General features: G+C 48.4%; 1 protein-coding gene across 4 annotated transcripts; it reads right to left on the bottom strand.

Moving 5' to 3' along the window:
* Positions 1-1339: 1339 nt before the first annotated feature.
* Positions 1340-26370, bottom strand: CEP68 (centrosomal protein 68). Of its 4 annotated transcripts, none has more exons than XM_004742074.3 (7): positions 26247-26370; positions 14753-15158; positions 11233-12744; positions 9732-9854; positions 7054-7150; positions 4017-4189; positions 1340-3086 (listed from the first exon to the last, which is right to left on the bottom strand). In XM_004742074.3, the coding sequence occupies exons 2-7, from the start codon at positions 15113-15115 to the stop codon at positions 3066-3068; spliced, it is 2289 nt and encodes a 762-aa protein (XP_004742131.1). In that variant the 5' UTR covers positions 15116-15158; positions 26247-26370; the 3' UTR covers positions 1340-3065. The 4 variants fall into 4 exon arrangements, with proteins under 4 accessions (XP_004742131.1, XP_004742132.1, XP_012906557.1 ...); XM_004742075.3 differs by having other exon boundaries at positions 14966-15158; XM_013051103.2 differs by lacking the exon at positions 9732-9854.
* Between the last annotated feature and the right edge of the window lie 342 nt (positions 26371-26712).

The following is a 26712-nucleotide window of genomic DNA, read 5'->3' as shown; positions in this document are numbered from 1 at the left end:
TCTATTCATCCTCGTATAAGGCAACTGAAAATCCCTCAAGTTTTACCAATAATTTTTTGGTAAAGTTTTGTTTTTTGTTTTTTTAGTGCTTCAAAGGTTTGGTTTTTGCCTTAATGATACAGTATAAAGGGGGAAAGAATAAAGAAACTTTATTCTAAAGTAGATGAATGCTACAAATGTTAGTGTGATGCTCTTCAAACTGGCAGCTTATTGGTGAGTTAATAAGAACGAACATTACATGAATTTAAGATGTAAGCATATTTACATACTTATTTAGCTTTGAAAATCTAGTGTTCTTTCCCCCATGGCAGTCAAGACTGGGGCTTACCGCAAAATGTTTCAGCATGCTTCCCTATTTGCTTTTTCGCGTAGGACAATAAATGCAGTTCTGAAAAAACTATACAAACACTTCAAGCTACTATGGGCTTTAATAACTTGTTCCTTAATAAGGGGAATTCCCACTTGTCATATTTTAATGTCCCTGGCTGCCATGAATTAGCATATGTAAGTGAAGTGTCCTAAGCCTGAGGGGGTCGCAATCTCTGGGAAATCCTAGTAGAATGATAGGCACTCTGGTCTGAGCAGGAACTTCCTGTTCTTTGAAATTTCCTTTAGTATTAGTATATGTGTTGCCATTGCAGCGTACTTGACCTCATCCCTTATGTCCCACTGAAGCTTCAAAATAGCCCTGTATTGATATTGTCTCCTATTTGCAGATGAACCTAGCCGTGGAACTGCAACCCGAACCCAGATCTTAGTACTACGTACACTTCCCTGTGGACTTCGATTCTATTTATGTATAGGGACTACTAGCAGCCTTTACTACCGGTAAACTTGGGATCTCATAACTACTGTTAGGTCTGTATAAGCCACTGCTGTCCTTAAGGCGAATGTGCACCAACCACAGTGCAGTTGGCCGGCCTGGCTGTCTGCTTCTAACCCCGTCACGTCTGCTCTTGGACTTGCTGCTGGCAGCATCTTCCTAGGCTAAAACCATTTCAGCCAACGTTTTAAGGGTGATCTTAAACTCCTTCCAGCACTGCTAAAGATAGAATTACAGCTGTGTTAAAAAAAAAAAAAATTACAGCTGTGTTTAGACCTCTTCCATGGCATTCATAGCTAGGTCCAGAGTACCCTCAGTCACACCTTATTTCAAAGGAGATAAAAATATCTTAGATCATCTCTGAGTAAAGTAATTAGTTTCTTGGGATAAAATACTCCCAAAATTCCTGTCTGTTGAAACTGGTAATTATTAGGCTGGATGAGAACAGAATGGTATATTCAGCATTCACTTGCTATAACATTGGCCAAGTTTGTTTCCCTAGGGTTGTCATCTTTGTGGGCTCCTTTTTTTTTTTTTTTTTTTTAAATACAAACAGGTCTATCAAATACTAGCAAATATAAATGGGTTTAACACCTTAGGGCTGTCCTGTAATAGTAGAAAGGCATGTACCAATTTATAGCCACATCAAAGAGAAGGTGAAATAGATCAATTTAAGAACAGAGGCCATTATACATTTTTAAAGCATTTGTAGGTTTTTAAGAATATTTTATGCATGTAATTATTTGCTCTGGAGGTGTTTTGTTTTGTCCTTTTTAAATCTCACAATGGAACCAAGATTAATATGGAGGTGGCAGAATCAAAACACATAGTTGAATTCTGATCATGTCCTTGCTCCATGCCCTTGCTCATTGGTAAATCATACCATAGCAGTAGGCACTTGAAATAGTGCATTTTATGTAGTTTACTTTTGTAGTTAATTTTTAAATATTAGAATTTAACAGCAACTTTTCCCAGTGACGATAAAGTCAGATTTTAAAGCAGAAGTCACATTTAATAATAGGACTTGAAATGCATATGGAAGTAGATGAGATGGTGGTAGGATTACATACATGGCCTCAAAACTAAAGTCCTAAACTTTTAAAGAAGGTAATTTTGTATTAAATGTTTTGTTCTAAGGGGACGTCTGCTCATGAGAATAACGGTTCCAAAGTCACCTTCTTTAGGTTCAAGATGACTTGTTCATTTTTCTTTATAAACATGAGATCTTCCTTAAGAATGAACCCTCCTCAAATGAGAATCTGGAAGGAGTCTGACAAAAGATAAAGTGTGAAGAATCCTTTTCTGAAGTCTTAACATTTTGCTTTCGAAAGCTACAGAACTGATGGTTATATATTTTTTCTTATCAAGGTACATGTCACTCCCAAGCCATGAAGAATTTCCCTTTTTTCCTTCACTACCTACAGCCTTAGTTTCTGTAGTTAACCAGGCTGCATGACCCTATCTATGCCCTTCTCCCTGATCTTGTACTACTCTTCTAAGGGAGAGTAGGAATACACGGTGGTGTCGCTCTAGAGGTAATTTTGTATTAAATGTTTTAAGGTGTGGATAATCAGGCCACAGTCCTGCAGAAGCTCAGTGACAGTTCCCTAAGTCCCTGACATTAGTTAGGCAGGCAGATGGAGCCCTACTGAACCCCAAAGATAACCCCCAAGATGTCCTAACAGCCAAAAATAATTCGTTTAGAACTATTAATTTGGAGATTTAAAGTCTCTTCTAAAACTTTGAAGAGGGATTTATAAACCTAAGTTAATTTTATAAAAAGACCCCAAGTTCTTGGCCAATGATTCTTCCCCATCCCCTACCCCCCAAGTTTCTTCGGTCTTCTGGTATACCGGAGAATACCAAGTATTTGGTACCTTCTCTCTCCTGTGAACCTTCTTCAAAGGCTCTCAGCAGGGACTATTTTAAGAGCTCTGGTCTTTTTAAATGGATTGGGGCGGGGTGGAGCAGTGAAAGACCTGTAAATAAGCTTTATCAGCCTTGTTTGATCAAAAACTGCAAAACTACAAGCTTTTATAGAGAAGCACCAAAAGGAAAACCTCAGTTTGGAAGGATTCATTTTAAATAAAGAAAAGTAACTCAACAGCCTTTACACTTCAGGGACTAGAAAGGTATTTTAAAGCTAGTACATTACAGTTAAGTTTACCCCTTGATTTCAGTGTTAAATGGCTCTTACAAGGGCTTCCTGAAAGTTTCCCACCGCCAGATTTTAGTCGACAGGTTACATATCTGCTTGAGATGCCTGAAAGAGAAAGAGAAACTTTTTTAACAAGCAGAATGCTGCAGAGGAAGAAATGACAATCACTGTATTTATTTTAGAATTAAAATGACTCTTACTCAAATTTCTGAGGCAAGTACAGGGACTCCCTTGTCTTGACATACTTTGATTTTATCCTTTATGTTCTCTTGGCTACAGTGAACCTAGAAAGTCTGTGAATTAAGTACCACTTTTTTTTGGCTGTGGGAGAGAAGTTTCAGAAAAAGTGTGGTCCAGTTGTGGAATCATATAGAATGTTAGGCAGTGGCGATCCCACACTGGGCACCAACCCCTCTTCCCTATCATTCCCTGTTCAACTTTCCCAAAGATCTAAAGAAAGATGTTAAGTCTCTAAGGCAGGTTACATCCCGCCTATCCCCCTAGCCCTTTTTGGGCGTTGGCAGGGATCACTGTTGGGAAGGGAGGGAGGGGGACCTATCAGTAACAGTCTCTGTGGGCACTTGGTGCTGTCCAGTTGCTTGAAGATTGAGCACCAAAGGAGCTGGGCAGGAAGAGCCTACAGAACAGGCAGCCTGACAGTGGCCCTATACTGGAGAAGCTTACATAATCCAGTTTAGGGATAGAGGAGTTTTGCAACTGTTGTCTTGAAGGGGTAGGGACTGCCACAAAAGTGCAAGCATGGGGCACCCTAGTCCTCAAGCAGGCAGCAAGGGTGAAAGGAAGTCATGGAAGGCACCAGTGAGCCCCCTCACCACAGGAAGACACCCAACCTTCTTCCTGGCAATGATAGCATCTTCCTTTTTCAGTGTCAGGGTCCCCTCCTAGCATCTCATTTACTTAAATAACTTGGTTCAGCAAGCTTCTAAGAAACAGCCAACTGTTTGATGAGCTCTGTATCCTAATTGGGCACTGGGGTCTGAGGACAGATTTTCTTCTCTTGAGCTGCCTACTTACCAGGCTCATCCCCTTTACACCCGTGCTCTTGGGTGCCACTGGCGTGTTGTCAGGAATAAGGGTGCAGCCAGCTAGCATGTCCAGAGAAGCTAAGATAGCATCATACAGGCGATCTGCGTGGCTCTCCAGCTCACTGGGCTGCTTCGAGATCCTCCCGAGGACATCCTTTAACACTAACAAATGAGGTTCAAAGCAATTAGGCCAAAAAACCCTCCCAAAACAAAAACACAACATGTAATTACATTTTCTAAAGAATCACAGAAGGCTACAGCATTTTACTCAGAATAGGAACAGGGCCATAGTTTCAGGATGTCTACGCTTTATAACAGTGACTCCAGGGACTGCTGCTGACTGGAGGATCTATGTTGACTTCTGACTGGAGCGGAGAAGTTTCACTGGCTCCACTCTGGATTTACATAATTCACAAACAGGCACATAAGCATGGTTCTCTGGTGACTGGTATTATCTGGCTTTTAGAGTTAAGCACAAGGCACACCCAGATCGTATGAGGCAGACTTACATAAAACAAGATGCCAAGATCAGGACACTAGGCCCTGCTATCAGGTCCTAACAGCTTCTGTTGGCTGGGGAACTGGTACTTAACATGTATACAGCTAGCCTAGTAATGTATTTGGGAACGCTTGTGAACCCTTTTTCGTGGGTCCTCAAGGAAGACACTTCAAAAGAAAATGATCTGAAAGCAGGCTGACAAGAGGTTAGTGAAGCCAAGATTTCCTCCAACAGGCCAAGTGTTCATCTGCGGAAGGGATGGACTAAGTTCAGAGTGCATCACACACAGCAGGCTGGCTTTTCTCTAAAAAACCTTATTTCCTTTGTTAAACACAGAGGCTGCCTTAGCTTCCTGAGCCTTTATCAGCTATGTTAACACTCCCTCCAGTTTCCTGCTACAGCTGCAGCATCTGCCAGCAGCGGAAGGGAAAGGGGAAGCTGCCTATCTACAGAGGATGCAGCACGAGGAGGAACCAGCGCATGCTGCGGTGAAATCAGCCTCTACGGAGGCCAGAGCAGTGCCGTGTCGTGCAGGTGGCCTGCGGGCAGCAGCTGTTCACCACTCCACAGTCACCAGATCTTTTTCCTTAGTGTGGAATTCAGAGACCCTTTATTTTTGTTCTGAACTTTTATTTTAGGATGTTAGAATATTTAGTTGGGGCCAAGTAAAAGGAAAGCTGGGAGTGAGAATGCAATCTTTCCCAGCCAGGCTTTTGTGTTTTAATTGAATACAGACATACAGGAGATAGTCAAAGACGCCTACATCTAGCTGGAGCAACTCTGAAGGTCAAGGGGAATGTGTGGTCTTCACACAACCAGTTTCTGGTTAGTCGTAGCAGAGGATGGGAGGGGCAATGTGTCCATCTCAAAGAGCCTGAGTACATATCTGAAAATCACAGGAACCCTAAATGCCTCTTATTTTGAGACAAGGGAAAGGGGGATGTTCTTTTTCCAGATTAAGCACTGAGAAGTATTATTGGGTTGGTTTTTGAATGAAGGTCAAAGAACCTGTAGCTTTTAAAAGGCCTATTGTTATAAGCAGCCTCTGGGCAGAGTTTCCTACTACGGAGCTCTCTCCCTTCCTGCTCAGGCCCCCACACCTCCAGACAGGGCACAGCACCAGGGCAGTCAGCATCAAGGGGGCTTGAGGCAGGCTGTCCCTGCTTGTGTGTTCCAAGGCAGGTTCACAACTGAGATGAGTAATAACACCATCCATCTCAGGCTGACTAATATGTCAACTGCTGCAGCACAGTGTCCGGGCACGGCTTTCAGGAGGACAAGTAGCACAGGAGCCTGAAGGACTGTTTCTGCCCCAATAAAACCCAAAAACCCTAGCGAAGGAACCAAAACAAAGAACTCCCATAATTCACACTGGGTAACTGCCCTGCTGAAAAGTCCTTCAGTGCCTCAAACCCCTCTGCCTGTTCACAGTTCTCAACCCTGGTCATCCATCTTCCCAGGGGATATCCCAGGGGACACAACATCTGGAGGGAGGTAGAGCTGTCCCTACTGGAAAGGAGGTGGAGGTACCATTGACATCTAATGGGTGGAGGCCAGGGATGTTGCTAAACTTCTGCACTGTGTAGGGCCACCCTCCTCACACAGCTTGATTCGGCCCCAAATGCGGATACCACCCAGGCTGAGAAACTGCTCTAGGTCACCTCACTCGCAGGCACCCATCTGGTCGGGTAAGCGCCACCTCACCGCCTCCCAAGCCCACAGGTCTGGCCCAGCTTTGCTTCTGTGGTTTGTTTCCAGCAGAAGCCCCACCTCACTCCAAACTGAGGCATAATATAAAGGGGATCTTTAGCTCTTGCTTTTTAGTCTTACGGGAAATCAGGGGTTGCTTTTGGCAATCTATCAGTTCTTTGCTTTAGCCTAGCATTTTCCGAGTTCATCCTCCATGTCCCATCTGTCCACAGCAAGGGCAACACCAATCATAAATCCTTGAACCCTGCACGCTTAGGTGTACTCTCAAAGTCTGATTTTACATTTTCCTAAATTGGTAAGCCACCCCACAAAATGAACTCGAGACTGTCCCCTCTCATCAGCGCACTTCTTCCTTCAGCCCATTCCCTTAGAATGGACTGCTCTCAAATACAGAAACGGATACTTCCTCAGAGCAGAATGCCAGAGAGCAGATAGCCAGAGAGGGGTTCAGCCTGTGCTGGGAAAGGAGGGGAACCCCTGAGGTCCCCCTACTGTGAACATCCTATTAAAGAACCAAGGGTGACTGGATGAAAACCAGCATTCCCATGCAGGTCAGTATTAGGAGAAGGTGAAAGAGTGTCCTCCTCGCAGGCTCGACTCTGCTTACCTTTAGGTGACCGGCTTTCTGGGCTGCAGGGACAGTGATGAGGTGAGGGCTGGCAGGCAGCCATCAGTATCTAAGGTAGTGGGTGCCAGGGGGGTGGGGGGAGGGTGGTGCTCTTGCACTGCTGGATCCTTACCAGTGACCCTTAGGCCCCTGGACCTGCTGCTGAGAGGGAGTGAGAGCCGGCTCGATTCAAAACTTCAAGCATCTCACCTGGGGTGTTATCCAACAGGCACTGAAGAAGAATCTCCCCCTTCTGTAAGACACTCTCTGTCAGGGACTGGTGTTCATCTATATCTTTCTTGAATTGCTTAAAGCATATCAGAAAAGAAAGAAGTTTTGTTACTATCGTTTGATAAAACTTACTCAAAATGATCCTTTGTGGAGTAGTAGCTCAGTTCCCCTCTAACCTGAAGACAAACCCACCCAATCATCACAATTCCCCAAGTAAGCAGTGCATTAGTTTAACTTCACCTACTATGAGCCCAAAGGAAATACTCCATCCTTCTTTCCGTTTACAGTCGGACAAAATAAGAGTTTTCTTCTCCCCAACAGAGCCTGGTTCATGAACAGCTTGGGAGTCCAGGTTTCTTTCTGTCATATCTCATGGAGTTTTCTTTAAACTCACGAGGCTACAGGATTCTCAAAACACTTCTATTCTAACGAACCTAGTAAGACCCACAAGAGAGGGACCCCCACCCACTTCTTCCCTCAGTGACCTACTCTGTGCGGACCTTGGGCCTCAGGAAAGCTGTGAGTCTCCTAAACAGCTGATTTGTTTTCCCCTTGTGGGTACCAAGCCTTGTAGTTGTTTTTGACGTTCCTCTAGCTGCTAAGATGTGTAAAGTCAAATCCATGACGACCTTTAGTACAGGGTACAGAACTTGGTGGTTCACATTCTGGAATTAGAACCTTAATCTTAGGGGCGCCTGGGTGGCTCAGTGGGTTAAAGCCTCTGCCTTCGGCTCAGGTCATGATCCCAGGGTCTTGGGATCGAGCGCCACATCAGGCTCGCGGCTCAACAGGGAGCCTGATTCCTCCTCTCTCTCTCCGCCTGCCTCTCTGCCTACTTGAGATCTGCCAAATAAATAAATAGAATCTTTAAAAAAAAATCTTAATCTTAGATTTAACTATATTCCTATCTTTAGTTTTCTGCTGCCCTAATACCTGTACTTATTATTTTATTCTTTAGTATTTTCTGTAGTTTATATGCTGCCATAAACCCACTGTGTTTATGGGACACAAAGTTCATGAGATGAAGTCAGAGTTGACAATATGTGAGCACACACAGAGACATGCTTATATGAGCTATCATCTCAGCAGGGGTCGAGTTAGCTCTCCCACACACATGCGGCATGCACCAATCTGTGTGGGGAAGGGGCCGACAGCAGTCCCACTTTGTGACACAGCTGTGTGGGTGACACACAAGAGGGCTAGTCTTAATAACCTGTGAGGATAACGCCCAGCTCAGATCTCAGTTCTACCCACAAAGCAAGAAAGCTGCTCTGGCTAGCCTGCACGATGATGGGGAGAAGGACAGAGTGAGGGATGAAATGGAGGGACTGGACTTGTTCTACTTGGCACCTGCTTTGATAGGGATGAAGCTCAGACACTGGGCCCACACTTCTGAGCAACTTTCAGGCAGCTTCCTCTCTCCCCACAGCAGTACTGTCCCCGAGCCCCGAAGGAGTGGGCCCTGCTCAGCTCTGCACACACATTTGGAAGCTACACATGGAGGACCCTGTCCCACCCAACCTTCTCTTTCCTCAAGCATACTCTGGGCAAGGAACTCCAGGCAATCTCTCCACAAAGCAGTAAACAGCACTGCTCCCACTAAAGTACAAAAGCTGGCCCATTCAGGGAAGTCCCTGCCCTCACATTTTAGTTGGTGCCACGTTGGAAGACAAAGGCTCGCTCTGTTGCCAGGGTGTGAGGGGGATGTTGGGGTGTGCTGCTCTGCTAAGGTGCCTCTAAAGGCAATTGATAAGGTGACAGAAATCCAAAGAACTGTCTCAAAAAACCCTTTCTAGACTAGTCTCACAGGCTCAGACCCCACACACTACCTGTGCTCCTTCAAAAGAGGTTAGAAATGCTTGGCCAACCAAACATGCTAGAGGTCTGTGGGTAGTTCAGTCAAGATTAATGTTATACTTAGGGTAATTGTACAATTTATCATACATCTCAGAACACTTCTGAAAATGAAGGGGGACCTACTGACAACTATTCCAGAACAGCAGGCACACACTATCACACCAAACACCTACTCTAAAGTCAAATTAACCAGAACTCATAATTAAAGAGATTTAAAAAATAACAAAACCTTAATGAAAAAGAGGCAAAAACAAAAACAAAAACAAAAAAAACCCAAACACCCCCCAACCCAAAGCCAAATACACCGAGAAGCAGGTTCCAATTAGGGCTGTCCAACAGAACTTTCCATGATGATGGAAATGTACCATCTACACCGTTCAGTACAGTAGCCACTAGACAAATATGATGCCTGGACACTTAGAATGTAGCTAGTATAACTGGAAAATAGGAATCTTTAATTTTACTTAATTTAAATAGCCATATGTGACTAGTGACTCGTAGTAGTGCAGTTCTACATTTAACCCCGAGACATCTGCAAAATTACATGGCAAATTCCCTTAAGTAGATCTGATTGAGGATCAATATATTTTCTCCAAACTCTGCTTGGCCTGGGAAATCGCTCCTACATTTTGGTTTTTCAGCAGTAAAAATCTGAAAAGGGCCTCTAATTAAATTTCAGGTAAAACAGTCAATTGTGCCATCACATACCGGGTATCAGTTATTTGAGCTTTTACTTTGTAATCAAGTACTTAGCCACCACTCTGGTGAGTGAACAGCCAGAAGCCAGGACCACATATTACCCGGTAAAGCTGCAGAGAAGACTTGAGACCTGTAAGATTGGGCTTAGATGGAATCAAGTGGTCGGTAACATCCGCTACGTTATACAGCCAGCGGATCAGCTCTTCCAGCTGACAGCAGAATGTCTGTGTAGACAAAAGAACACAAGTTTGGTGTTACTGACCAAACTGCAGTTTATGTGTTCAAGCCAGGGGATTCTGGGAGACAGACTGTGTACCCTTCCTGAACATTCCCTCCCTCCCCTCCTTGAGGAGCTCTCTTCCCTCCTTCCCTGCCTGTCCCCACCCCATAACTCCAGACCTCCGTGAAGGCAATATGGTTTCGGTCTCCCCTCAGCCTTTGTGACACCAAACATGACAGGCTGAGAGAAGCCTGCCCTGCACGAGGGGAGAACAGGATCCAGCCCAGAGCAGGCACCCCTGACATGCGAACCAATTCTTGGGTGAGCACCACTGCTAACTTTCTGTCCCTGAGGAAAACAAAATAAAGGACTATAATCATGACAAACTGGAACCCATGGCAGGAAACAAGTGAATCAAAACTGTGTGTCCCTGTTTTGCATTTGCCTCAAAGACTGCCTTCAGTATTTTACCACAGAAGAGGCACATGCTAACATTTGTCCTTCCTGCTTCCCAGGACAAACAGAATCATACATGGACATCACGGGGCTGATTCAAGCCCTCAAATGCTAGGAAATGTCTATTGTGCTGGCCCTGGGTCTCGCCACCCAGCCTACTACTGCGTGTGTGCAGTGTCTGTGTGCTCACCCAGGGCCTGAGGCCACGCATGGACTGTGTGTGTGCGGAGAGACACGTTCCCGAATATCCTTGTGTCAGGGACTATGCAAAGCCCTTGGCATGAATTATTTCATGTGATCCACACATCATCCCGAAGAGGCAAGGCTCCACACTTCACAAATGAGCAAACTCAAAAGACTGAGCCAAAATTCCAAATAATGGCAGTGCCATGATTCAAATTCAGATCTGCCTCATGCTGGTGACCCCGTTCCACAGACTGTGAATTCCCCCTCCAGACAGGCCCCAGTCGACGAGAGGTCTGGTGACCAAGATGGCCAGGACACAGTGTCTCCAGAACTTCAACTCAGCGGTTCCACCACTTTATCAAACTAAAGCTCTCAGAAGACCTACAGAAAGAAAACCATTTACCTTGGTTCAGTTCAGTATTTCCTAAGGGCACGTGAGCACGGATGTTTCTTGTGCAGAGTACCTCTCAATCCTCAAGGTCGAGAGCCCCAGGAAGCAGCCTGGAGTGGTGGTTAAGTCAGGCTCCCGCCTCGGGTGGGCAGCTTACCTAACCCCTCACTGCCTTTTCTCCACATGTGAAACGACCACCACAGTCCTTACTGGGCCCAGTTGTGAGAATCCACTAAGAGAAGGCACAGCACGGTGCCCAGCCCGTAAGAAGTGCTCCAGGTTACTATGTTTGATTCCACGCACTGGCAGAACACACACCTCTAGGCAAAGCCCCTTGAGCGTTGTTTACCTTCACACACTGCATGAGCGATTCTTTTCCCTGCTCTCCCTTCCCGAGAGGCTGCCCTGTAGCATCTGGGTCCAAGCACGCGCACTGGTCCCACACAGCTGGCAAGGAAGAGTGTGCTCTCAGCAGTCCGGAGACCCCCAGCGCCTGGCTGCTCCCCAGACAGCCGTCCCCTCCAGGGCCCCTTGCCTGGACGAAGGAGTGCAGCAAACAGTGGTTCTGGCCCTCGGGGCCCCTGGGCCCTCTGAAGACAGTCCCCGAAGGAAGCTGGCTTTGGCTCGAGTCTGATGGGAGAGAAGCTGGCCTATCACTGTCTGACGGATCCAGGGAGGTCTGCCCTTTGGCAGCCCCGGTGGGCAGGGTCACCAAGGTAGGAATGGAACCTAGATGTGAAATCAAACTAGAAACCTGCGTCAGCCGAGTGGGCAGGGCAAGATACTCGTCATCACTTTCTAACTCCTCTTCTGATTTCCATCTGGACTCTGTGCAGGCAGGGTGCCAGGCACCACGGCTGGCCCCCTTCTCTCTCTCCGTCCTAGGCAAGGACCACCCTCTGTCCCATGTCTTCAGCTGGGGAGATCCCACCTCAAGGTGCCTGCCCACGGGGAGCCAGTCCTTCACACCCCTCAGGGCTGGCTCTCTGCTCTCCCAAGGAGCGTCCCTACGGCCTGGAGCTCTGGGCGTAGATGCGAGTTGGTTACAAGATGCCAGTCCCAGGCTGCCCTGCTTCTGGGGTACTCCAGAGGGCGACCGCATAAGGCTTGGCTCTCTGGGCCTAGAGAATGGCAGGAAAGCCTCTGCTGATGGGCAATTCTGGGAGCCATTAGTGGGGGACTTCAGGGTACTTGCTGGGGAAACAGAAAAGCTATCCAGGTCTACACCTGAGTCCTGCAGGACAGGGTCAGCCAGCGTGTGGCTGTCAAGGTGCTTTGGGTGCTGAGGCTTGGGCCTAAGCGGGTATGTATAGTCCAGCAGATCTTCATACTCTTTATTCGGGTTCCAGAGCGGGGAGTGGCGGTCGGGGGAAGGAGGCAGGGAGTCTGGCAGCACACAGGCCCAGTACTCGGCCTGGAAGGAGAGGCGCCTCCTGCCCAGCCCCGGAGCATCAACCCCAGAAGATGGGGGCTGTGGTGACCACTGGAGCCCCGGCCCCACCACAGAGGGGGTCAGCGGGGGGACGACCAGCTGCAGAGAGGAGGAGACCTTGGCAATGGAGCAACCTGGAGGCTCTGCCTTCTCTCGGTGACCCTGGAGACTACCGAGGGAGGAGGCAGAGACGCTGCAGCTGGAGAACTGAGGAGCAGGGGCAGCTTGGCTTGCCAGCGGCCTCCACCTTGGTGGGAAAGGGAAACCTGAGTAGTGGGGCTGCTGGCTGAGGTCTAGCGCTCGCGGCGACTCAACCGGGGATGAGTCATCTTCGCTATCGGCATCGTGTCCTGAGCAAAGGCCTGTAGCTCTGGGAACACTGAGAGCCTGAGGTAGATCCTCTGAGGCAGAAAGCCTGGTCTCCTCCATCTGCAATGAGAAGAGGGAAGAAAAAGCACTCAGGTGAAAATAAGCAAACCAAGCGTCTTTCTCAGAGGAGAGCTGTGGAATTTTCCTTGGGGACCCAGATGATATTCAGGAGAACTCTCGCAAGCAGTCTGCCATCTGATGCGAGAACTGGACAGCATGTGGCAAGTGGCCAGCATGGAAGCTCTGCGTGCTCTGGGAAGCCAACTGTGGTCCCCAAACCACTCCTACCCTCCAGTCTTCATGCAAGCAGACAGCAGGCACAGCTCACGCGGCTGTCATGCTGGGGCACACCACCTAACCGTGGAGAAGCGTGTCCTGGGCAGCAGAAACCCCTGCCCTGAGATACATCCACACCCAACAGGCAGGAGACCCACCAGCCCCACCTGCTCAGCTCATGCCTCTTATAAACGAACACAGTGAGTCCCTCATCTCAGCCTCTTCAACTCTGAGTTTCCAGTCTGTTTGATGAAGAACTTGCCCCTGAGGAAGGTAGGACAACCCAATGGCTAGGGGCGTGGGCTTTGGAACCAGAAAGACTTATGCAAACCCAACTGCCACGTTCCGGACGGAGGACTCTGGGCTTCCCTTCCCTGGTCTGTCAAATGGCGATAGTAATAGTACACCTTCCTACTGGAAGAGATTATGCTGAGTGAAATAAGTCAAGCAGAGAGAGTCAAGTATTATATGGCTTCACTTATTTGTAGAGCATAACAAATAACATGGAGGACATAGGGAGATGGAGAGGAGAAGGGAGTTGAGGGAAATTGGAAGGGGAGGTAAACCATGAGAGACTATAGACTCTGAAAAACAACCTGAGGGTTCTGAAGGGGCGGGGGGTGGGAGGTTGGGGGAGCCAAGTGATGGGTATTGTGGAGGGCACATATTGCATGGAGCACTGGGTGTGGTGCAAAAACAATGAATTCTATTATGCTGAAAAGAAATTTTTTTAAAAAGGGGGAAAAAAAGTACCCCTTCCTCAGGACACGAGGATTAAAGGAACTCAGGTGTGAGAAGCACAGGGTAAGAGCTCAATGAACAACAGGTACCACAATAATAAGTCCATTTGTAGTAAGCTCATGAAACAGCTACTTCCAGGTTTGCTTATTTGCTTCCTGCCTCACCAAATCTCTGACTCACAGGTGCCCTGGGCTTCCCACCACCCCTGGCTCCCAGGCAGATGGGCCCAGCTGCTGTTTCCTCCCAGAGAGTCATGATCAGCCCATCCTCACAGGACAGAACCATATGGGGGCAGCCTGCAGCAGCCAAGGCCACAGGGATACTGAAGAGACCAAAGCCATTCCTGTGGGAGGCCTTGGCAAGCAAAAAGTAACAGGATGTCAGAGCTGGGAAGGATATTCATGATCTGGGAAGTATCATTCAGGTCACCTTCCCAATTATACTGAGGGCCTGAAAGATTTGATGATATGCCTGAAGTCACAGAGCCGAGCAGGACTGCTTGCTCCCTGTGATTTGACTAGGCAAGGCTTCCCTGCAATCAGCAAGGCCCAAGAAATTCTTCTTACCCAGGGACAGTGCCGCCCACTACGGGGGCTCCAGGGCTCTGCCAGGTTCCTGGGTCCCAAAGGGATACAGTCTCAGAGCCTCAAGGAGCCCACAGCCCTGGACCCTCCCTCCTCAAGTCTCTTCAGGGTCTTCCCCCTGCCAAAGAGTTCAGATCACCAAGGCAGAAATAGGACTCGGCTCCCTCTGGCCCAGCCCTCTGGGCATTAGGTCCCGGCCAGAGAATCCCCAGTGTTCAGAAGGTCACCAGTCACACTCTTCAGGAACAGGACATGTGTAGACAGAGTCCTCCTCCACTGGCTCCAAGGCCCAACTCTCCAAGTGAGCCTATTAAACAGAAATCATCATACCCAGACACTCCACCTTCGCCCGCCAATTCCCCACCTTGTACAGGGGCTGGGAAAACAGGTAAGATGGTAAGAAAACGCTAGAACATAATCCCAAAGGACCACATTAAACTTACAGTCCCATTTGCCTTATTACCTACCTGGCTTCCCACAGAGTGCAAAAGGTCTCTAGTCCCCGCGCCAGCAGGAGGAGGCAGGCAACCAAGAGCAAGCTGAGCTCTACCAGCCACTGGCTCCCTGCTGCTGGCGTTGGCCTGTGGCTGGCAGGATGCAGAGGGACTAGGGTCAGCCCCATCACAGCAGGGAGGGGCAGACAGCCCCTCTGTTCCCCATACAGGGGAGGCAGTCCTTGCCTCAGCTTCCAGGCACAGTGGTGGCTCCTGCTCCCTGCTCACGAGCCCCACGATGTCCACCTCCTGCTCCCTGCAGCTCCACTGCCCATAAGATGGGGTCTTTGTGTCCACGGATGCTTCCACCTCTGCCTTTTCTTCTCCCAAGGCCATTGAGATGTCCCTAGGTCAGAGTTCCCCTGAAGCCTTCAGCTCTCTACAGAATGGGAAAGGAAAAGAAAAAGATAAATTCTCTGCATCTGTGTCCAGGAAACCTTGCTTTTTAATGATTAAAACAGACATCTGCAGGGCGCCTGGGTGGCTCGGTGGGTTAGGCCGCTGCCTTCGGCTCAGGTCACGATCTCGGGGTCCTGGGATCGAGTCCCGCATCGGGCTCTCTGCTCAGCGGGGAGCCTGCTTCCTCCTCTCTCTCTCTGCCTGCCTCTCTGTCTACTTGTGATCTCTCTGTCAAATAAATAAATAAATAAATCTTTAAAAAAAAAAAAAAAAACTGACATCTGCAATAAAGGAAACCCACCAACAGAAAGAAAAGGTAACCTACTGAATGGGAGAAGATACCTGCATATCATGTATCCACTAAGGTTTTACTATCCAAATATATAAAGAACTCATATAACACAACACCAAAAAACCAATCTGATTTTTAAAAATGGGTAGAGGGCCTGAACAGACGTTTTTCCAAAAAAGACACACAGATGGGCCAAGAGACACATGAAAAGATGTTCCACATCACTCATCATCAGGGAAATGCAAATCAAAACCACAATGAGAGCTCACCTCACATCTGTCGGAATGGCCAAAATCAAAAAAGACAAGACACGGGAAGTGTTGGTGGCAAGGTGAAGAAAAGGGAGCCCCACAGAGTGCCGGCCAAAACCGGAGCAGCCGCCATGGCACACGATAGGGAGGCTCCTCAAACAGGCGAACTGGCAGTGCCATGTGTTCCGGCTCGCCCGCTCGTGGACTGTCCCCGGGGGAAAAGGGAAACAGTAATCTGAACAGGTCTATGCCACCCTGCTCACCACACCATTACTGACCAAAGCCCAGATACGGAAACAGCTGAAGAATATGGAAACAAAGAATGCAATCTGGCCATTTCTGACAATACGGATGGATCTAGAGGGTATTAGGCTAAGTGAAATAAGTCAGAGAAAGACAAACACCATATGTTTTCATTTACAATTGGAGTCTAAAAATCAAAACAGAGAGCAACAAAAAGAAACAGACTCAGAGAGAACAAACTTAGTGGTTGCCGGAGGGGAAGGGGTGGGGAATGGGTGAAGTGGGTGACAGGGATTACGAGGTACAAACTTCCATTAGAAAGTCAGTCAGTCACAGGGATGTATAAAGTAAACAAGCACAGTATGGGGAATATGTTTTATAATATTGGAATAACACTGTACGCTGGCAGGTAGCAACTATACTTACCCACTTACAGTAGTTAGCATTTTGTGACATGTATAACTGTGGAACCACTATGTCGTACTTATGAAACCAGTATGTCAAAAAAAAGGACTGTTGTTGTTGTTGTTGTTGTTGTTGTTAGGAAAATAAAGAATAAACAGTGTTTACTTCCTCAGAGGAGAACACAGGTCTGGCTTTTCCCTGGCCCTGGAGTTTTCTGAAGGGGACAGACGAGCAGACCATTATGTCCTCTGCTTTTACAAGGCCAGCACCAGACCCAGCAGCAGGTGCCCAGGCGGGTGAAGGCAGGTCCCAATCAGAGCCAAGGCTTACACCCAGTTCTTTGCAGCAATGCTCCTGTCGGCAGGCCGCTCTGGCCTGGTTCTGGCTGCTCTGCTCCAGGGAACAGCAGGTCAGGGCTCCGGCCGTGGCTGTGCCTGGGGTGCTCCCGCAGTGCCCACTGTGCCCAGCGGAGGGGGAAGGATCCTCTCAAAACACAGAAACCCCACCTCGGGCTGTGAAGCAGGTGGCCAGCTCTCATTCCGAGGATGGCCAGCGACCAGAGAGAGGGCAAGCATCAACTCTTCTCCCACTAGCTTGGGGTATGATGAACTGGCACCCGAGGGAAGGTGGGGAAATGCAGGTGCGTAACAAGGACAATGGCCACATAGCATGTATGCATGTGGCAGTGACAGGGAGAGAGAGCCCGCGCCAACGAGCACGCATGCACATGCACGCGTGGGCAGGCGAGCAAGGGAGACCAGGGTGAGCACTTGGTGGGGGAAGGAACAATGTGGGAACTGGACCTGAAAATAACAACCATTCCTTTAAGAGTTGCAAAGATAACAGAGACCCCCTTCCCTGGGCCCAAGGGTACAGGCAACAAGTCCAGGCTGGGAGCACTGGTGGACGGGGCTGGGGCTGGTGAGAGCGGAACAACTCCCGGAGGATTTGCAAGGGCCACAACAGAAACCTAAGTGCCTGGGATTTCAGAGGCCACCCGGAATGCACTGGGCCAACCTCAAAGCTAGAACCTGGACAAAAATAGTCCTGCTTCCGCGGAGACCAGAGGCTAGAGGAATAGCAAGAGGAGGTGCTGGGAGCAATGGGGAAGCTGAGAAAGTGGGGTTGGCCATGGAAAGGGCTCAGCTCGCACACTGAGAAACTGGGTGGGCACAGCTGCCCCTTGAGAGCGCTCTGTCTGCCTGGGCACATGAGGCTCCAGGTCCAATCGGAGGCGACCCCAGAAGAGCACACACACTTCACACGGACTCTCTTACTTTTCACAGCCACCGGGTGGGGCAGAGGAACAATGTTTTTGGACAGGTAACAGGTAGCTGTAATATAAAATGCGCTACAGCAGTCTCCCTCTGCCCTGTCTCCATCCCTCACTAAAACCAGCTACCGCACATAGGGCGAGCCGACAGTGGCCCACACCCGGTGAATACTGAGTGGCAGCAGGGGTCATCAGCGTCGTGGGGGAGGGTGGGGTACCGAATCAGTGCCAACAAGTCACCTTGCAAGCCACAAAGGAATCCAACTGAGGGAGAAAAAACAGCCAATGTTTCACAGAACAAAGGCAGAATATTTATTATTAGATATGCCCATAAAAACAGGTGAAGAGTCTCAGTAATTTGTGTGTATGTCTCTCACCTCTTGATGCATTTGCAAACAAACACAAAAATCTTTCATCCTTCTCCCTCTTTACATGAAAGCAGCGCACTGTTTTCAGAATGTTTTCTTTCCTTTTTTAAAAAAAACAATGATCTCGGAGACCTTTCCTCAGCAATACACAGAGAGAGCTTCCTTTCTTTCATATCACTGCCCAGCACTGTATTCCGCTGGAAGGGTGCCTTTTGGTTTATTTCACAGATCCCTTATGGGGGGATGCTGTGGTTACTCCCCATCTTTCCTCACTGCAAGCAAGGCAGCCAGGAACCACCACTGACTAGGCAAAAGCGGGCAGAGCACACAGCACTAGCGTCCAGAAGCTCAGTGGCTGAGGGGAATGCACCTGCATGTCCTTCGCCTGTGTCACCAAGTGGTACCCCTAAGGGTGGCAGTGATTTACAACCCACGCACCAGCAGTCTTCAAGCTGGTTTTCCCAAGGGAGGCAGGTCCCTTATCTACCTTCAGAGGGGGAAACCAAGGCTGAGAGAGATTCAAATCCTGGACGCTATGACTCCAGAACCCAAGCTCTTTATGAAGCATCAAGGGAACAAGTTACAGAGCAGATCAGCACACGGAGAAGAGGGAAGAGACAGGACAGACAGATGAGTGACCAAGGCCAGCTGAAACAGGTTTCCATGGAGCCACAGCCTCACCTTGTGGCTGTTTAAAAAGCTACACACAGGGGCACCTGGGTGGCTCAGTGGGTTAGGCCTCTGCCTTCGGCTCAGGTCATGATCCCAGGGTCCTGGGATTGAGCCCCGCATCGGGCTCTCTGCTCAGCGGGGAGCCTGCTTCCCCACCCCCCCTCTGCCTCTCTGCCTACTTGTGATCTGTCAAATAAATAAAAATTTAAAAAAAAAAAGCTACACATAAAAAATGTGTGTAAGCTGAGCCCGAGGCCATGATGGGTGGCTAATTCCCCTTCTACCCGCTTTCCCCATCCACTAACAGGTGTGGTCTTGTGACCTAGCAGGAAGATGATGATGCTGGGACAAGAAAAGGTTGCAAACAAATGATCACTTTGCTCTGATGATGTAATTTTTATGTCTTGTCTGGACTCATTCAAAAAAGAAGGTACCCATTTATCCTGGGGGGTGGGGAGTGGTGAGCTAGAATTATAAGCTTATTCAGGACACATCTCTAGGTAATTTTCAAGTGTACATACAAACTGGAACTAGGTTAACACTGTCCCCAGAGACCCTTCAGCAACAGGTTAAGATGGTCTGAAATGATGATTTTCATGGAAACAGTGCTTTGGAAAAGGCAGGTTTATTTTCTCAGTCTCTTCATAATCTTACTTGTTAATCTGCCTGACGAATCATGCCCCTCCAACTACACAAGTTATGGGAAGACAGACACATGTGAAGGAAGTGAATGAAAAGAAGTCCACGAGGGTAGTTCCAAGTTGTATATAAGATGCTACAGAGCACGAAGGATAGAAGAAAGCAGGGAAAACTCCTTGAAGTAGTGACTGCTGAAGGCAAAAAAGAATTTTTTAAAACTTCACTCTCGGGACGCCTGGGTGGCTCAGTTGGTTAAGCAGCTGCCTTCGGCTCAGGTCATGATCCCAGCGTCCTGGGATCGAGTCCCACATCGGGCTCCTTGCTCGGCAGGGAGCCTGCTTCTCCCTCTGCCTCTGCCTACCATTCTGTCTGCCTGTGCGCGCTCTCTCTCTCTCTTTCTCTGACAAATAAATAAAATCTTTAAAAAAAAAAAAACAAAACCTTCACTCTTGATGAAATGGCCTAGCAAATGCACAAGTTTTAGATTTCTGAGGTTCAGTCCTGTCAGCCCTTGCCAGGCGGGCATTGGCATGAAGGTCCAGCCCTCATTTCCATAGGTTCTAGATCTTACATGATCATCATCCCTTCTAACCTTCTGAGGTGAGGATGGAGCTGCGGATTCTGCTTAGACACTTTCAATGAGAAGCAACTTACTCCTCTTCCAATGGACGGCTCCTGATGATAAAAAGGACTTGTGGTGTTGGACCAACACTGCCTCCCAGGCCAATAGCTTTACAGAACCTATAACTCTGTGTGGGGCCTTCCTGCTCAGAGATCACAGATCTCACAGTGTTCCTACAGGCTAGCCGCTCTGGGATGAGCAGAGGCCTCCTCTGTAACAGGGAAGTACCGCAAGGTTGAAGTGAGGGCCTTAAGGTCTCAGAGCGCAGAAAACGAACAGTAAATTCCACCCTCCATCTGCAAAAATTCTATACACACCAGAACTGCCCTGTCCTTGGCCAAACCAAGACACAAGCCACATAAGCTTCAGGATATTCTAGTAACCACCTGGACTTTGCTATTAAAATTCTCTATCAGTCTCCCGCAGAGGCCATATGACCTACCAGATACATATAATTAGGAGTGAGGTAGGGTTGGCATCCGCTTGCCCTACAGTAAAAATATGCTCCCACGTCACCTATGTGGCAATGCTGACTCTGCAGGCCTGGACACCCGACCCTTCGTGGTATTAGATGCCCTCGCCTGGTGCAGCCCTGTCACAGCTGGCAGCTCGTCCTCCCACTCACTCCTATCCAGGAGGGGGAAAGGAGGGCTGCGTTAGGAGAGAAAGGATATTCCTCTAACTCAACCATTCGGATGGGGGCACCTGGGTGGTTCAGTGGCTTAAGCCTCTGCCTTCGGCTCAGGTCATGATCTCAAGGTCCTGGGATGGAGCCCCACATTGGCTCTCTGCACAGCAGGGAGCCTGCTTCCCCCTTCTCTGGCCTGCCTCTCTGCCTGCTTGTAATCTCTCTATCTGCCAAATAAATAAGTAAATACATCTTTAAAAAATAAATAAATAATAAACTGTTCGGATAGAGGAATGAATGACCAACCAGCCAGCGAGCCTCCTCTAATCAAACTGAGCACTATCTCCAGGATCTGTTAAATCACCACCTCCGTACAAAATAATCTGATTTATACCAACTTTGTCAGGGAAGCTGTGCTGGGGCAAGGCCCATCTCTGTCCCCAAGCACACAGTCAGCCACCTATACCAACTACACAGGGCAGGTGTCACTTCACAGCGCAAGCCCTACCACTGCAGAGCCAAATGCCTCAGACTCCCTGGGTTCTCACAGGAGGCCACAGGTATGGGTGGTGAATGCCATTCACACATAGTGGCAGAATCCGACCAGAGAACCAGACAAAGAGGCTTCAGTACTGCTCTTTCTCTAAAAACATGAAACTGCCTACAAGGAAAAGGGGAGGGGGCAGGGTAGGACCCCACATTGTCAGGTTGCTGGAAAGCTTCGGTGGGGAACAATATTTGTGGGAAAGAACTTAAGGCAGAAGCCAATCCAGGCGTGGGAGGCAGCATGATAGGGGGTAAATACATATGCAGGGGAGCTAACAAAAGGGACAGTGACAAGAGGCGAGGGCCTGCCTCAGAGCTGGGTGGGTGCCAGGAACACTGCAGCTGGAAGTTTGAGACTGGGAGGTCAACAGCCAAGAGCAACCGCCATTCTACCTGCTCCCTCCCTGGCTATTGAAGCCCCAAGTCCTTTAGTCTTCCACATTGACCCTGTCTTTTCCTGTGGGGCAGATCACCCTGGGTGCTGTGTCCACCTTTTTATTTGAAGGTCAAAGCCAAGTAAAAGGAATAAGCCAAGTAAAAAGGAAGGTCAAAGCCAAGTGAAAAGGAAAAAGAGGTTCAAAGCTGCAGAGGGTAGACATGTTTCCCATGGCTTGGTAACGGCCCGAAGCCGGCCCGAAGCCATCCTCAGAAAAAAGCTCCGGCTCCAGTAGCCCCTTTTCTTCCCCTCAGGCTACTCCCCTCTGTTTTGCTTAGTCAGAACAAATCCTCCAGCACCTGGGAAGGAGCCACTGGCTCCCTCTAAATCAATGTGGTGGGAAGGCTGTGGCCAGTTCCTTCTCTTGCTTTCTCACTCACTCACACACAGGCTGGCTGGCAACTGACTGGGACCACCAGACAGCCTCGCAGGAAGGCTAGTCTTCTAACTCATCACGCAGGTCTATGAAAGGCCTTTAAAGAGATGCCACTGCCATATCTACAAGGAGCTTGGCTGAGCTTCCGGCCCCCTGTCCACTCAACCACAAGCTCTCTGGTCTCCGTAGCAGATTGCCCCCATCCAACAAAACTCAAACCACGAGGATACTCAGGACTCAACGTGTTAATAACCATACCGTCTGTTCCCACCAAAGAGCAAGGCAGAAAAACAGCTTTCCTGTAACAAAAATCTCTCCTATTGTCTGAGCAAGCCGGTCCTAGAACCATGGTTGCTGTTCCACAAGCCACTGCTTGTACCACAGTACTGAGTGTTTTCTATGAGGCAGTCAGGTTACATGTATGAAGACCGATAAGAATCTTAACTGATAAAAACGCTGCTCACTGTACCAAAGGATCCTCTTTTGGAGAAGGCACCAGAGAATTCTCTGGTCTCCACAACAAAAACAAGTGTTTCACTGAACAGCCAGTTTGTGTTTACTTGAAAGGTACTGGCGAAACTGGTAAAATTTTCCTCTTTGCTTTGAATACTAGGAAACTCAGCCAACAAATCTGCAATCCTATCCAAGCAAAAAGCTTACCACAGAAGGGCACACACCTTTTATACTAATCTTACCCTTGACTTCATCTTACTTTTCTTTCAATCTATATGCCTCAACTACTATTAAAAATCTTGTTATATGGAAAGTATCTTGGAATGATTTCACGAACAGTTTTTTTTTTTTAAGATTTTATTTATTTATTTGAGAGAGATCACAAGCAGGCAGAGAGGCAGGCAGAGAGAGAGGAGGAAGCAGGCTCCCTGCTGAGCAGAGAGCCCTACGTGGGGCTCGATCCCAGGACTCCCAGCTCATGACCCAAGCCGAAGGCAGCGGCCCAACCCACTGAGCCACCCAGGCGCCCCTCACGAACAGTTTTTTGGAACAAAATATAAGATTGTTAAAAATAGAATAACATAATAAATAAAAAAAGATCATACATTCAAGACTTTATCTCAAAACCATAAGAAAACAAAACCTGTTTTTAGCAGTACTTCTAAAAACCAAATGCAGGGGCGCCTGGGTGGCTCAGTCACTAAGTAAGTGTTCTGCCTCTGGCTCAGCCATGATCCCAGGGTCTAGGATAAAGCTCCATGTCAGGCTCTCTGCTTGTCCCCCTTCCCTCTGCTCCTCCTGCTTGTGCTTTCTCTCTCTCAAATAAATAAATAAAATCTTAAAAAAAAAGAAAAAAAGTAAAAACCAAATGCAGATACTTATGTTAGCATGTTTCTATTTCTACTCAAAGTGTGGTCTGAAGACCAGAAGCATGGGCATCACCTCAGAGTCTGCTGGGAATGTAGATTCTCCGGCCCTACCAGAGTCTTGGAATCAGAATTTATATTTGAACAAGATTTCCAAGTGACTGGTAATGTTTCAAAAGCACCAGGTTAATCAGTACACCTGTTTTGGCATACTGGAAAGAACTACTACAGTGGCTTTACAACCATTCACTTTTTTTTTTTTTTAGATTTTATCTTTAAAAAGTAATCCCTACAGCCAATGTGGGACTTAAACTTACAACCCCAAGATCAAGAGTTGCATGCTCTACAGACTGAGCCAACGGCACACTCCACTGAGTGCCTATCCTATGCCAGGAGCATTTGAAAAGGAAATTTATGGTCTTTGCCCTTAAAGTCTTTGCAATAGGACACCAGATAAAGTTCACACCCTGTAGCAGGTTTTTAATAGCTAATTATAGTATGTCAGATCTGGAAAGGAGACCCCAAAAAGAACCATATTCCCTAGAAAGGATTCAGGATTCATTATGGCTACATTAAAAACAGAATCAAAGACCAGAATTCTTGTGACAGTTACAAATGAAAAGGAGAAAGTATTTGTTTTGGAGACTCCAAATGATTTAAGAGAAACTGATGTGCCAAGGGGACCTACAGCTGGAAGGAAATATACAACTTCACCTGCATCCTGCCCCCAGAAAGTGGTACAGGAAAACCTGGAAGTGAGGCAACATCCCCTACAGGTTCTATCTGCCACCTCTAGGTCAAGCCAACAGGTCTAAAGTCAATGAGAAGGCTTCTTCCACTTTACGCAGTGTCTGTGAATAACTCCAAAGACAGGAGACAGTTTCTTCATGAGAACAGTTAAGTTACAAGGAGAAAAGCCACTCCATTTCCACAACCTCCGCCTTTCTGGCTGAACCAATCATCCTGAAGATTTCTTATTAGCCACAACAGGCCCCATCTATTCCCCTGCTCTTACAGGATCATTCTGAGTATCAGACCACACTAATAGTGTATCAACTACTACTATAGTAGTACTTGGCCAAATTATTACCAGGCACTTAATTTTTAGTAGGTGTTGAGACTCTAAATGAATAACAGATAATCATTGGAATATGTTCACTGTGGAGGAGTCTGAAGAGGCTTAAGGACTTTGTAAAATCAAGCAACAGATAAGGACTAACAGGCAGAGAGACCCTGAAGGGTCAAGTATACACAGATACTTAACATGAGTAAATCTATTTAAGTATCTGTTTATTTTTATCCTAATGACTGCTAACAGCTCTTGAACATTTTCTTTGAGCCATGAACTATCTAAGCACTTTATATCAAAATCTTATTCAATCCTCTGAACCCACGGACTAGGTACTACTGTAACTCCCATTTTACAGATGAGGAAACTGAGGCACAGAGAAGCTAAATAACTTATCCAGAGTTAGTAACATGACAGATAAAGCCTAATTTAACTTAAGAGCCAGAAATAAACTGCATCCCTAATCTGTAAAAATAAGTGGCCCAACAAATTGAAGGAATGAGGGGTGCCTGGGTGGCTCAGTGGGTTAAGCCTCTACCTTCAGCTCAGGTCATGGTCTCAGGGTCCTGGGATAGCTTGGCATCTGCATCGGCATCTGGCTCTCTGCAGAGCAGAGAGCCTGCTTCCCCACCCCTGCCCCATCTCTCTGCCTGCCTCTCTGCCTACTTGTGATCTCTCTCTCTCTCTCAAATAAATAAATAAATAAATAAATCTTTTTTAAAAAATTAAAGGAATGAAAATTTTTGTTTTGTCAAGTTTTGGCTACACTGCTGGGTTTTTTTGTTTTGTTTTGGCTTTAGTCCAAGTGTCTTCTATGTTGCAAGCACTGTGCTAGGAGCTAGGGAAACTACAATGTGATGTTTAAAGCAGAGGCAGTAGAAACTAACCTAAACTAACCTAAAGGAAGACGTGATTAATTAGCTGTAGGGTGGGGGGAGAGCTTTAAAAGTTTTTCAGGAGAGGTGAAACTGAGTTCTTTACTCTTTTCAGTACTGAGTAACCTAGAATTGATCCAGGTGACGCACAAACGAGTGGTGACCTCTACTTCTTTTAACCAAACCCTAGGCAAAATGACCTATAGATTCTGTCATGCAACTTAGCAACATCCTTCCCACCCTAGATCTAGGAGCTGTTAGGGTATTTATGAATACTACCAATCTTCGCGCAGGCCCCACTCCTCACTGAATTCCCAGTGAGGGTCAAACTGCTGTGGCACTGGCAGGTTTCCGCTCATTTTTATTATAAACAATACACGGAGCCCAACCAAATAACTACAAAGGACCAGAGCTTGTGCCCCTAGGCTGCTGAGCACAGCTCCGGGGATGAGAGTGGGAAAGGGTGGCCCTTCCAGACAAAAAAGCAAGACATTGTACTTTTTCCCCCTCGGCAGCTGCTGCATTCACGGCACCAAGGAAGCATCATTCGTCTCCATCTTCCCCGTGGGAATGACCCTCAGCGGGCGAGGGATGGTCTCCGCGTTAACACCGACCGCAAGCAGCGCCAGCGCCTGGCTCCCGAGGCCACTTGGCCCCCGGCGAGAGCGCAGGGTAAACAGCACACGCCCGAGGACAGGCCGCGAGGGAAAGTGAGTTCGTCCGCGGCCGGGGCCGACCAACAGCGCAGCTGCTCGGGCAGGAGGATACGTGAGCACGCGCGCCCCCCTCGGCCCGGCCTCCCCGCGCTCAGGCTCTTCCAACCCCGGCCTCTCGCTTCCGCGCCCGGCACTCGCCGTTCCGCCTGCAAAATGGAGGCGAAGACACGAGGCCCCCCTGCCCCCAGGAGCCCTTTGTGCCCTTCCCGGCGGGGAACGCGGGGCCCGGCGACGCGCCCCGTTCGTAGACCCGGAGAGGCTGCAGGGCAGGGGAACGGGCCGTGCGGGCGGGGGTTGCAAAGCCTCGACTTCCGCGCCCGCGCGCCGGAGCTACCTACCTCGCCTCAAGCCCTCTGAAGGCCCCGACCAGGCCTGCGACCACAGCACACCGACGCGGCGGCCCCGACACGGGGGTCCCAGGTGAAGACCGCGGCCCTCACGCCCGAGCCCGCTACGCCGGGGGCGGGACCGAGCGCCAGGCACGCCCCTAGGGCACGCCCTCCTCCGCGCGGAGGCGGTCTTTGGAGCTGCGCGGCCAGTCCCAGCCCTAAGACTGGAGGCTCGACCAATATACGACCAGTGCCCCCAAAGAGCCCACCCCTCGTGCCGTTCTGGCCTATAGGAGGCCGGATCTTCTTCGGTCGTCAGTCCTCGCCTTCCGCGCTCGCGGCTCACGTTTGTCTGTTTCGGGAAAGCGGGGTCCTGCGAGGGCGCTCTCTCCTAGCGCGTAGGTCGCGCGCTGAGTCATGCATTCGTTCATTCATTTTGCGCAGGACACGCGGTAGCGTTCGAGGAGCGCCGCCA

This window comes from Mustela putorius, unplaced genomic scaffold, assembly GCF_011764305.1.
Source record: "Mustela putorius furo isolate JIRA1106 unplaced genomic scaffold, ASM1176430v1.1 tig00000224_pilon_pilon_pilon, whole genome shotgun sequence".
In the NCBI taxonomy this organism is placed as follows: domain Eukaryota; kingdom Metazoa; phylum Chordata; class Mammalia; order Carnivora; family Mustelidae; genus Mustela; species Mustela putorius.
This window is presented reverse-complemented; position numbering and strand designations above follow the sequence as displayed.